The sequence below is a fragment of the Sciurus carolinensis genome, chromosome X (assembly GCF_902686445.1).
Source record: "Sciurus carolinensis chromosome X, mSciCar1.2, whole genome shotgun sequence".
Lineage (NCBI taxonomy): Eukaryota > Metazoa > Chordata > Mammalia > Rodentia > Sciuridae > Sciurus > Sciurus carolinensis.
Window position 1 is genome coordinate 130,884,806 of NC_062232.1, and position 12,862 is coordinate 130,897,667.

The 12,862-nt window shown below is 42.3% G+C and overlaps 1 protein-coding gene and 1 non-coding gene across 3 annotated transcripts; both read left to right on the top strand.

Moving 5' to 3' along the window:
• Nucleotides 1-949: 949 nt before the first annotated feature.
• On the top strand, nucleotides 950-12,759 carry Dkc1 (dyskerin pseudouridine synthase 1). Of its 2 annotated transcripts, none has more exons than XM_047535811.1 (15): nucleotides 950-1,066; nucleotides 1,723-1,790; nucleotides 2,251-2,337; nucleotides 3,772-3,863; nucleotides 4,094-4,278; nucleotides 4,857-4,921; nucleotides 5,375-5,501; nucleotides 5,736-5,866; nucleotides 6,284-6,427; nucleotides 8,271-8,391; nucleotides 9,232-9,350; nucleotides 9,909-10,012; nucleotides 10,433-10,541; nucleotides 11,262-11,399; nucleotides 11,848-12,759. In XM_047535811.1, the coding sequence occupies exons 1-15, from the start codon at nucleotides 1,051-1,053 to the stop codon at nucleotides 11,914-11,916; spliced, it is 1,575 nt and encodes a 524-aa protein (XP_047391767.1). In that variant the 5' UTR covers nucleotides 950-1,050; the 3' UTR covers nucleotides 11,917-12,759. The 2 variants fall into 2 exon arrangements, with proteins under 2 accessions (XP_047391767.1, XP_047391768.1); XM_047535812.1 differs by having other exon boundaries at nucleotides 991-1,066; nucleotides 1,726-1,790.
• On the top strand, nucleotides 5,963-6,094 carry LOC124972747 (small nucleolar RNA SNORA36 family). Its single transcript, XR_007106527.1, has one exon. It is a non-coding gene; the product is annotated as a small nucleolar RNA SNORA36 family (small nucleolar RNA).
• Nucleotides 12,760-12,862: the final 103 nt, after the last annotated feature.

Below are 12,862 nucleotides of genomic sequence, written 5' to 3' on the forward strand. Positions count from 1 at the left end.
AAAACCATGAATCTATTTAAGTCATAGTAAAATAAAACCGAAAAATAATCCAATCTTTTTATTGTGAAAAAGGAACAGTAAAAAAGCAATACTCATTTTGTCTGCAGCAACTACTGAGAAAACATATTGGCAGAAAATCCCAATTACCATTGCAATAAGAATTAGATAACTAAGAATCAATAACTCCTTCTCAGTTGGGTCTACCAAAGAGAGAAGAGTAGAAGAAGGTGCTTCTTCAACCTTTGGCCACCAAGCACTTGACGTGGAGCTGTGGAGTTCGAAATGAGGTGTACAGTGTGGTGTAAAACACACACTGGGAAGATTCAGTACTAAAAAGTGTAAAATATCCATAACATTGTGTATTGCTTACATGTTGAAATGATAATAGCTATGCAGGGCAAAATAGAATTAATTACTTTAAAAATTTTCATCTTTTTCTTTTACTTTTCTCTCATGTGCCTGCTGGAAAATGTGCAAGTTCACACGTGGCTCGCACTCTATTCGTATTGGTCAGCGTTGCCCTAACTGGATGTAAATTCCACGCAGCAAAGGGCTTTCATCCTTTGTGTACCTCAACATTTTATTTTTTCAACGTAACTGTTCTCACACCAAATTGAACGGGTAGGCGTGAGAAGACCAAGAGTTTCTATTTACAGAGCGGTAAGCGGGGCGTCTTAGTGTGGGAAGTCTAAGGTGAGACCACTAGCAAGTGACTGCTGGGACCACGCCCACACGCTCCCAGCCGCGAAGGCGGACGCCGCTTGCACTTCCAGCCCGAACCACCAGAGGCTGAGTAAGTCCCGAGGCGCATGCGCAGTTGTGTCCTGTAATGGGCTGAGGCAGCCAATGAAATTGAGCAGATGGCTCGCGCGCGTCCCAGGCCCCACCCGCAGTACGGTCCCTCCCCTTCCCGCCCTGCGGCGCGGCACGCACAGGGCGGCGCGCGGGTGGGCGGGTCCTGGCGGCGCGGCCTGACGGACCCTAGCGGCGGGAGTCTGCGGTAGTTGCCTCTGGGGTGGCCTGCCCGGCACGCACGCGGTGTGGTGCAACATGGCGGATGAAGAAGGTAAGGCCTGCGGGCGCCTGGGTGGTGAGACCTGGGTGGCCCTTTGAGGTCTTGAGGAGCCCCGGGTTGGGAGGTAGCATCAGGGCCCGCGCTTGCTGCCTGTTCCCGCCGGTGGGTCTGCCGCGTATCTGCTGGGCCTTAGGCCGACCTTGTCTCTTGGCCCTGACTCTACGGAGGAGTGTCCAGAGCAGAAGCTCTCGCGGCAACTTTACTCCACTGGGTTCGGGCCTCCCACCTATGAGAGTTCACCTAGGATCCGGGTCGCCATTAGTGTCATGGGATGAGGGGAGCAAGGGTACTAAGAAGAGGTGGGGGAAAGGCCAGGTGGTCCCGGAACGGGGATAACTGAGTTCAAAAAGTACTAGAGAACACCACCCCACATGAACAGTTGAGTGGCCGCCTGCGGAACTTTCTGGCCTGTGGGTGAGCACTTCTGTTGGGTGTTTGAGCCCTGCCACAGCCACGTGGTGAGCTGGAAGGGAAGCCAGCACGTGCAACAGCTTGCAGTCATTACCAGGCAGTCGACCCATGTGTTTGGCCTTAAACATTTAAGTTTTCTGCGCTAATGCTAGACTTAAAATCTTTTTTCTACCTGTCTTGACTTTCAATTCTGTTTAATTTGTTTTCCTGGAAAAACCCCAAATCTCGTGTTTTAGTAGTTATTTTACCAAAGAAACATAAGAAGAAAAAGGACCGGAAATCTTTACAAGAAGAAGATGTAGCTGTGAGTAGGAATGTGTTTTACCTTGCTTTGACTAAAAAAGAAAGATTACTTAATAAACTAAAGGAAAGAAGTATTAAATATTCTCAAGGAATGGGCTGGCATTGGGTGGTCGTTGTGTAGAGCCAAAACACTGAAATAACAAATGCAGACAACCTAAGTTTGTAATTACACATAGTTTACTGAGTGGTGCTGGCAACACCAACTATTCTCCCTGAATTTCTTTCTTGTCCCACCAGCAGACCTACCATTTCCTTTTATTTTTAATGTGTTTGCACCTGTCTTAATGGCAGTTCACCTCACCTAATGAACTTCTAGTTCATTTCTTCCCTGTGGAGGTGATGGTGAAAAGACACACAGTGCCTTATTTGCTATTTAAAAGGCATACACCTCTCTGGTAGTAATGAAATTATTCAAAATTAGGTGGAAAGATCTAATAGGTCATTCATCTGTCCTATTGAAGGAAATACAACATGCTGAAGAATTTCTTATCAAACCAGAATCCAAAGTGGCTCAGTTGGACACATCCCAGTGGCCCTTGTTGCTGAAGGTATGTACTATGTGCATCAGGTTTTGCCTGACTTTGTTAAACAGTTCATTAAGAATATTTACTGCTAGCCTGGCACAATGGTGCACACCTGTAATCCCAGCAGTTTGGGAGGCTGAGGAAGGAGGATCAAAGCCAGCCTCAGCAAAATCAAGGCACTAAGCAAATCAGTGAGATCCTGTCTCTAAGTAAAATACAAAATAGGGCTGGGGATATGGCTCAGTGGTTGAGTGCCCCTGAGTTCAGTCTCTGGTACCAAAAAAGAATTATTTACTGCTAGTATGTTTCACTTTAAAAATTACCTCATGGTATAGTCTAAAACAGTAATATTCCAGCTATCAGAGATAAAGGACTATGTTATTTTAAAACTTCCAGTGCACCAAATATTGTTGTACAGTATAAATGTCACCATAATGTTAGACTATCAAAATTGGTAAACAGGTCAGTTTCTTAACTTATTCCATCTTGTACACCTGCACCATGTTCTGGGCCAAACTTGTACTGCTTTAATGCTGGGCTTTTAGGCCAGACCCATTTACATCACATTGTGTGTGGTCTTGGACCAGTCTCTGAGGCAGTTTGCTTGTATCTTCACTTAGGAAGATGTGCTGAGGGTTAAAGAGGTGTTCTATGAAACCTATTAAGGCACAGTTTCTGGCATATAGCATTGGCTATTTCTTTGGAGTTTAAATTGGATACTTACTAATACGTAGTATGAAATCACTTTTCATAATTTTCATGAACAATTAAAATGGGTAGCAGCTATGAGTCTTAGAGAAATAGTGACTGAGATACCCCTTGACAGAGTTTTAATAAATCATTGTGTATAGGATGATGAAAGAATGGTATTTATATCATTTAATCAAGTTGAGTTTCTGCTTGAACAGATCATCATTGTCATTTAGGCAATATCTCTCTTCTGTTGTTGGCCTGGAAATGTGCTAGTGAACAGGGTAGGCAAGGTCACAAAGTCCGGGAGTGGGAGGGAGACATTTAAAACATTGCTATGGTTTTAAGTACCATGATAAAACTAAACTGGTGATGAAAGATGAACAAGCTGACCATGTTCAGAAACAGTGACAGTCATCTTCAGTTTGGCTCTTTTGTTGCTAAGAAAAATCAAAGCTATTGCATGTTTTATTCAGATTCTGCACAGCAAAGCCCAGCATATATTCTGTAGTACCCCAGTGAGTCTCTTTCTAGAGCAATGACTTGAATCTACAAATAAGTGCTCAAATTTGTCTTGTTCTTATTAATATTGAGAATTTTCCCAGTGTTTAAGGAGGTTTAACAGTCTGTCACAGCAAATAATGGAAATGTAGGAGCAAAAGTCTAGATTTATGAACTCAAAGGGTTGCTATATCATGGTTGACGGTGGTGCTAATTCTTGTTTTAGATGTGTCAGTGGTGAATTTATTTTGTATTGTTTCTGTCTAGAATTTCGATAAACTAAATGTAAGGACAACACACTATACACCTCTTCCTTGTGGTTCAAATCCTCTGAAGAGGGAGATTGGGGACTATATCAGGTAAGTATGTTGGGATCGAGGATTTTTCAAACTTAGGTTCTTTTGAAAATAATGCTTTCACATGATTCATATTCAAAGAAGTAGGGGCATCCTAGAATTGCTTCGCCCTGAATATATGACCCTTATCTGTGATAGATTTTTTTCTTTTTAATTCTTCAAAAAATTATTGTTTGGTTGGTTGGTTGGAGAGCCCAGGAGCAGGTAGTACATTATTTTTTTTCCCGTTCTAGGACAGGTTTCATTAATCTTGACAAGCCCTCTAACCCCTCTTCCCATGAGGTGGTAGCCTGGATCCGACGAATACTTCGGGTGGAGAAGACAGGACACAGTGGCACCCTGGATCCGAAGGTGACTGGCTGTTTAATCGTGTGCATAGAACGTGCAACTCGCTTGGTGAAATCACAGCAGAGTGCAGGTATGTGAAAGAGGGAGCAAAGGGCTGGCTACTTAAGAGATTGGAAGACACTCTGCATTTGCTTCCCTTGTACATTTTGGCTCTTGGAAATTTCTTAATTAGAAGAATTCCTGAAGCAAGGATATTGTTTTGGTTTTTATGTGCCTTTCATCCTCTATCAGATGCAGGTGGGTCTCCTTTTGGAGTTCCAGGTACGGGGCATGTGCACTTTGAGTCAGCTAATTCATTTCTAGCACTGGGGCAGCTCTGGGCTTGTCTTTCCAGGCTCCTCTCCTGCTGCCTAAGTGCCATGTCCCTCATTTTCACCTGAGAAAATTCTTACCTTGCAAGGTGTTTTCCAGGTGAGTTCTGTACTGGGTATTCCAGCTGTCCTTGTTGGCACACTGACCTCCACATGAGAGAAAGTAACTTCATTTCTTTTCCCCATCAGCACCATGAAATCTTCTAATAAAAGTTTTACAGAAACATGATGTAAAATTAATCTGCTTTTTCTGCTATGCAAAATGGCAGTGATTGAGCATATAAGAAGTATAGTAAACTCAGTGGCCACACCTGACTACTCTTTTGTCATTTTTCAGGCAAAGAGTATGTGGGAATTGTCCGGCTGCACAATGCTATTGAAGGGGGGACTCAGCTTTCTAGGGTAAGTCTTCAACTGTAGGAAGGGCACACCTTTGACTGCTTGGGTTTCTGAGCCCCTAACCATCTAGAGACAGGTCAGCTTTCATAGCTTAGCCTCTCTTGTGCCCTTTTCAGTGGGGGACTACAGGTGGTGGGGACATTTTCTCTTTTCTGAGGAGGAGATTCTGATTAGAACTAAGCCATTTTAGGTCTGTGGTTGTGACTCAGTGGTAGAGTGCTTACCTCGTATGTGTGAGGCACTGGGTTCAATTCTCAGCACCACATAAAAAATGAAGGTATTGTCTCCATCTACAACTAAAAAATTTTGAAAAAGATGTTTAAAAGGGGGCATTTTAGATCTTTAATAATTGAAAATAAATCTGTGTTTTGATTATGTCATATATTCCCCAAATATGCCCTTTAATCTTATGTAAGAATCTGTGATAAAAGTGCTTTGGTTTGTGCTTATTCTTAGGCCCTAGAAACTCTGACGGGTGCCCTATTCCAGCGACCCCCACTTATTGCGGCAGTAAAGAGGCAGCTGCGAGTGAGGACTATCTATGAAAGTAAAATGATTGAATATGATCCCGAAAGAAGATTAGGTGAGTCATTAGGCCTGTGAGGAACTGAGTTGCCACAGACCATAAGTGAGTAGGAATGCGTTTTTGAGGATTCCATTCTGTTGTTAAAAGTAGGTGCCCTTCCCATGTTGTATATTCTTGTCCTGCATCTGTCACTCTAGTCCTGATGGCTCAGGTGGAGAATAACTCAGGTTCATAACCACGTAACTGTTTGCTCTGGAAAATGAGTGCTACTTTTTTGTATATGTGTCTTAGGAATATTTTGGGTGAGTTGTGAGGCCGGCACCTACATTCGGACACTGTGTGTACACCTTGGCTTGTTGTTGGGAGTTGGTGGTCAGATGCAGGAACTTCGGAGGGTTCGTTCTGGAGTCATGAGTGAAAAGGTATGCCATTATGGGGCTAGTGGTTTTAGAACTGATTCTTAATATCTTCCAGCCCTTGATGGAACTTTGCATGCTTCATATCCTGGGAAAGACAATTTCCAAAGTGTTGAGTTCAGTTCAGGGCAGCTTCCCTGTTCAGTTAATTAAACTTTGGAACATTAAAATTGGCTGGGGAAGATGCTTAGATAGAAAGTATTAATCTGTTAATCTACTTCCTGGCCTACAAAAATGCCTGTGTTGATCTAATATAGCAACACTTAAAATATCCAGAAGAGGGGCAATTCTAAAAAGACCAAAGACTCCTAATGACCTTGGATTAGCAGACAAGTTACATTCAATTTTAAGAAGTTTGGGTTCTTGGTGGGGTATTTGAGATATGAAGACGCTGAATTACTTTCATCCGTGACTGCTTTTCAGGACCATATGGTGACGATGCATGATGTGCTTGATGCTCAGTGGCTATACGATAACCACAAGGATGAGAGTTACCTGCGGCGAGTTGTTTACCCTTTGGAAAAGCTGTTGACATCTCATAAACGACTGGTTATGAAAGATAGTGCAGTAAGTTCTGGATTAAGAGCCCATGTTTGGATAGGATGTACTCCAAAGATGAAACATGGTCCATGTCCTGAAATCTTCATTCTATTTTTTAAAACTGAAACATTAGCACTGTGAACTTGAATTTATCATTTTCCTTGGGGTCTGGTCCCCCCGCACCATTGGCATAGATTAGGTACTAGAGTCTCCATTGTTAATAATGGAAACATTTATAACTAAATTCTTTTTTGTATCCTTTTTTTGTAGTTGTAGATGGATAGAACGCCTTTTATTTATTTTTATGTGGTGCTGAGGATAGAACCCAGTGCCTCATGCATGCTAGGCAAGTGCTCTGTCACTGAGCTACAGCCCCAGCCCATTTATGACTAAGTTCTTATTAAGTCAAAACCAGATATATTGTTATGAAGGTTTAATGCTAACTCTACTTCCATTTCAAAATAGAGCAAATTAAACATTGACTTTTTAACAGTTCTAAGTAACTTGGTTCAGGTAATAGACTTGATACAAAAAAAATTTGGCGTCCTATAACTTGTTACTTCTGCATGTGCTTAGGAAACCTTGACTTATTTAAATTATTGTTAGAAAAAGTTGTTTTGATGGGGAAACTTTGAGACTATACAGTTTCAGAGCTATAACAACCATTTTTATCTTCTGGGAATTTTAATAAAAAACCTTTGCTCTGTTTAAATTATAGTTTGAGGCAATAAAATCTAAATCCCACTGACCTTATTAAGCCCATTTCTTAGCAGATTTACTATATAATTACTATAACATACTATAATTAAGAAAAGTCCTCAGCTGCACGCAGTGGCACATGCCAAAAATGGGGGAGTGGGTACTGGGGAAGTGGCTCTGTGTTTAAGTGCTCTGGGGTCCAATCTCAATCTAGTACCATACAACAAGAAAGAGTAGTTTTCTTGATGCAGGTAAAATGCAGTTTAGTTCAACCCTTTGTTTTTTTAACACTAAGGTGATTTAAGTGTGAGTTACTTTCCAAGTAGTCTAGAATTTTTTAAATAGTCTTTTTGTTTCTAATTGTATTACAATTAGAGAATGTAGCTTTTAATAAATTTAGATTGTTTTGTGACTTGGTGCATAATCAAGTTTTGTTAAATACTGTGTAGCCATAAAAATTTTGCAAACCTGAGGGATATTTCCACATAATGATTTGAGGTTGATAATTATTTGCATTCAGTTATTAAAACTGTTGATATTGGGTGCATTTTTATATGTTGTAGTGTGTAATAAAAGGTTAAAGGATTAAAGAGGTGTAATAAAACACTATTAAGAATTGAAAAAAATCACATGAAGAGTGAACAGTATAAATGTGATGTTCTGGGATCAGACTTCTGGGTGAATTTAAGGAGAGGGTGGAATATGGTCAATAGATCTAGTCAAGTGAAGACAAGATGTCGTGAGATATATGGATGTATTGGGTGCAATCAAACTCCTAGGGAGGTAACCACTGGCTTATAAGTTCTATGCCAAAACCTGGTAAAGGTTAGTAAAGGACAGTTCAGGAAAGCTATGGCAGGTTTGTTTATAATGACAGCACCTGTATGTCCCAGGGAAAAAGTGAAACCTAAAAATCTGATTATGTAACTTAGTGAAGAAAGAGGAAAGTGTTCTTTGACAGCTAGAGATTTGTGGGAGTAATGAGATGTGTAAAGTTCTTAGAGCAGTGCCTAGCATGCAGTAGGCTGCTACTATTCTGTGACCCTTGATGTCCTCTTGAACTATCAGTGCCTTTAGCCACCTTTCTCACTCTCAGGCCACCTCTCCTGTTGTAGTGTAGTGGGTAGGAAGACAGTGGTTGGGGGCCTCACGTGTGATACCATCCTTTCAGGTGAATGCCATCTGCTATGGGGCCAAGATCATGCTTCCAGGTGTTCTCCGATATGAAGATGGCATTGAAGTCAACCAGGAGATTGTGGTCATCACTACCAAGGGGGAAGCAATCTGCATGGGTAAGGGGGGATGTCACCATCATCAGTTGTGGAGATATGGGCTCTGTTCTGCACCATCATAGCTATGCTTGCTGAGAGCCAGTCTCCATGTCCCAACTCCTCAAGTTGATCCATTCATGGTGTCTCCTGAGGTCTGCGGGATAGGTCAGTCAGTGCAGGTGAGGAGGAGATAAGTAGGGTTTCCCCTTTCACATGAGTAGATTCTTGGCTCTCTGAGAGAATACAGGAAATCACTGGTGATGAGTGGTTGTGGTTGGTTGTCTATAGTAATCAAAAGAGCCTTTAGTTTGCTTCTTGTCTGCTCGCAGGTAGCTTAAGTAGTAAATTGTTTTAAAGTTTAGCTACTATTGGATCGTCCCTTACAACTTTAAATATTCTGTGCCCTTAATAAATCAGACTATTCATTCAAGAGTCTTAATTTATACCTGAAGTAAAGCAAAGCATGTCAAGTTGCTCATCTCTGTGAGCAGGTGTGGCAGCCATAGAAGTCTCCAGTCCCACAGAGAGAAGAAAATGAATCCTTGAAACTTTGAGTGTTCTGTGGCCCTCGGGGGACATGTATACCAAGCCTATACATGTCCTAAGCCACAAGCCTGCTGTTGTGTATCCACTTGCTTTGGTTAGGTGTTTTTAAATTGAGAAGTTTAGCATCATTTCAGAAGCTTCCTTCCTATAATGGAGGATTTTTCTCCACATTCTGAGCAAAAGGAAACCCCAGTTAAGGTAGTAGGTCTCAGAGCTGTAAGTGGGGTTTTTAAAGGCATGAAATAGTAGATTTGGGATTCATCTGTTATCAGGCCCTTCCCCTTCAAATCATTCCTTTCCTTCCAATACCTACAGCTATTGCATTAATGACCACAGCAGTGATCTCTACCTGTGACCATGGTATAGTAGCCAAGATCAAGAGAGTGATCATGGAGAGAGATACCTACCCTCGGAAGTGGGGTTTAGGCCCAAAGGTAAGTAGGACTGGGTTGTAGGCCTTGCAGGGTTATTTTGCTTTGTTACTGTGAGTACCCACTCTTGCAGTTCTTGGTATGTCCTTACTGCCGTAGCCTTACATCGTGTTGGATTGTTGGCAGTGAATAGAGATAGGCTGCATCTTAGACCTCAGAGATTTGCAGTCTCATGGCAAAACAGTTGGGCATTACTTGGATTAATACGTAGTAGGATGCTGAATTTTAGCCAGATTAATGACTGTTAGAAGTGCAGAGAGGTCCACAGCACCTGGGGAATCCACAATGAGGAGTTTATCTGGGTCAGTGCATTTGGACAAGGAATTTTCTCTTAGACCAGTGTGAAGGGCAAGTTAGGTATTAATAAGGTGAGGAGGGGTGGGGAGAGAACAGTTCAGGATAGTTCTGCAGAGGAGGGGGAGGCTCTGCTGAGAATACACAAGAGAAATGTTATGCCATTCTGTGTAGACAGGATATGTTTAAGGGTACAGTGTGCAGTCACAATGTCTACTTTTGGCATTGATATACCATTCTAATGTTGAAACCCCAACCTTCTCCCAGGCCAGTCAGAAGAAGCTAATGATCAAGCAAGGCCTTCTGGACAAGCATGGCAAGCCCACAGATAGCACTCCTGCTACCTGGAAGCAGGAGTACGTTGACTACAGGTGAGGGTAAGATGTTTCAGGGACTGGGTAGAGACAGGAAACTTGCCATTTGGACATTGATGACAGGTGAGGGCAAGAGGTTGCAGAGCCCTGGTGGAGGGTTAAGGTTTTATTTTGAGCAAATATGCCAAGTGCCCAACCATAGGACCCAGTGTCACAGTTCAATTCTTGCTAGTTTCTGTGAGACCCTGGCTACCTGGGCCAGGTAAGAGCTTAGGCCTATACAGCAGACAGTTATCTTCCTAATCTGGCCTTTTGACTCTGGAGGGAGTAAGTCTCTAACAGTAACAGGAGAGTTCTGTGCAGAGTTAGTATGTTGGTGGTGACTTGCCCAGTATTGCTGAATAACCCAGAATATAACAGAACTGCTGTGCAAAGCTGCTCACGCAGTTTGACTTATTACTGCTGCTTCTCTTTCAGTGATTCTGGCAAGAGAGAGGTGGTTGCTGAAGTATTAAAAACCACACCTGTAGTTCCTGAAGTGGTAAAAGCCCCGCAGGTAGTTTCTGAAGCAGTAAAAGTCCCAAAGGTGAGTGGCATACCGTGATCTGTTTGCACTGTGCTTCAGGAGATAATTCTAAGCACTGGTGTCAGGCTCAGTACAGCTTCTCACCCTCATCCTAGCTGCACTGCACACACAGATAATATCTCATAGTTGCCTTGGGGTTCTAGTTTGAGCTCTGCGGGCTCCCTCTGATTATGTTCCTGTGTGTCTGCTGGGAGGAGAATCAGACTAGCCAGCACCAATCCAGTGTTTAAAGGGTCAAAGTAAAGTATGGGGTGGCAACTTGGGTGATACTGAGTGACTTATAAACTGGGCAGAACTTCTCAATTTTCAGATGTGAATTCTGACTTTGCCTACTTTCTGTGCGAACTTGGGGAGCACTCTTAGGTCCTGTAGTCCAACTGTGAGAGAAACAGCTTCTCAGGGCCTTCTAGTCCCTAAGCCCCATGCTGCTACTGTGGTATTCCTGTTGTGTCCCACAGTTTCAATTTACTGTTGTATCTAGTTGAGTTCTTTTAATTGTAGAGGGACATAATGCCTTTATTTTATTATTTTATTTATTTTTATGTGGTGCTGAACATCGAACCCAGTGCTAGGCAAGCCTCACATGTGCTAGGCAAGTGCTCTACCACTGAGTTATACCCCTAGCTCCTAGTTGGGTTCTTAAGACTTTTTGCTGTACTGAACTTTTCTCGTCTTATAACTGCTCAAGATCTAACTTTCAACCAAACATTTTCATCTCAGCGGAAGCGAGAGAGTGAGAGTGAAAATGATGAGACCCCTCCAGCAGCTCCCCAGTTGATCAAGAAGGAGAAGAAGAAGAATAAAAAGGAAAAGAAGGCCAAAGCTGCATTAGAGAGTGGGGGCGAGCCTGGAGATGTGGTACGTATAAACATGGTTGGATTCCTTGGGCTAGCTTAGTCCTTGTCTAGGGAAAGAATTAGGGGATGCTGGCTTCATTACTCTTAAAAAAGCTATAGCCTAAGGGTGGGATGCTACCTTGATCTCTTTACAGTACCTTTAGTGCTTCCCTGTGTTCCGCAGTGCCCGGTCCACCCTCATGGGACCTAGCACGTTAATGGGCTCAGTTCAAATTCTGTTGACTGTGGGTGGGAATGATGTATACCTTAATCGTGTGAATGTTCAGTGTATAAAAGTAGACTACTAGGATGTCACAGACTTCACGTCACATGCAAAATTTCTCCCAGAATGTCCTTGCAGGTCCTGGAAAAGCTTACATACCTGTGTGGAATTTATCAGATTTCCTTTGTGAGGAGTCATTAATTGTTTTAATAACGGATGCTGTAAGCTTGCTTTCTCTTTTCTCTAGGACAGTGACACTACGAAGAAGAAGAAGAAGAAGAAGAAAGCAAAACTGGTGGAAGTGATGTCTGAGTAGTGAAGGCTACTTTAAGCCTTGTGTCCACCTGGCAGGAGAAAGGAAAGCCTTATTAAGAAAACAGTTCCTTTTGTTGTTGAGGAAGTAGAACAAAAGTCCTGGACAGGGTGGAGAGTTCTGGCACATTTTAGCTGCTACTTGAAACCTCAGTGATATTACCTGTTCTGGTTATCCCATCTTGTCCTGTTTTAAGGATATGGGTGATAAAAGGCAGATTGTATGCCACCGACTTCTGTGCTTGCTTGAGTTGGGAAGCCTCATCTTCAAACCCGGAACTGCCCAGTAACTGTCTGGAGCTGTTTACTAGTGGCCGTTTTTAACATCATAGTTCTCTCCTACTCTGTTCTGTTTTGTTTTGTTTTTTTACCTTCTCTGCTTAAAGTTTGTAAAAATTAAGTCTGCTCAATGAAACAGTGTAGAACCCTTGATAAATGAAAGAAGAGGAACTGAAAATTGTTCACTGGGGGAAATCTTGTCTAACTCCTTTGAGGACAGTGGTCTATTCTGGTGTTGGGTATGGGCCTCACAGGCTCGGTAGTGTCCATCTTGTTTCGGGCCTAGCTGTCAGTCCTTTGTGTACTTCTCCAGTGTTTGTGTCTACAGCACCATTTACCCAGATCCATCTGGCTACTTGTGTTTGTGGCAGAAACTTCCTGTACCCCCATGTTTTAACCCTCATTTGCATTTGAGGAAGACTTGCTCATTGCTGGGAGAAGAGTGTTGTAATTTTTACTTATTAAAGTTGACTCATGATGTTTTTAAAGTATTCCTTTTGGATTTTCTAATTGTTAGTGATCTCAAACTGGCAGAACAAAAAAATATATTTTGATTAAAAATCTGGGACTTTAATGTCCTGTATGAAATTTGCTTTTCCTTTGTTCTGTTAGTTTTACATTTCTGATTCTGTGTTTAGAACATTCACCTTGAGGTCCACCACATGGGATAA

Coding starts and splice junctions, on each gene's coding strand:
- Dkc1 (XM_047535811.1), top strand. Junction 4,922..5,374: donor GGGGGACTCAGCTTTCTAGG/GTAAGTCTTCAA, acceptor GCTTATTCTTAG/GCCCTAGAAACTCTGACGGG. Junction 10,013..10,432: donor CAGGAGTACGTTGACTACAG/GTGAGGGTAAGA, acceptor CTTCTCTTTCAG/TGATTCTGGCAAGAGAGAGG.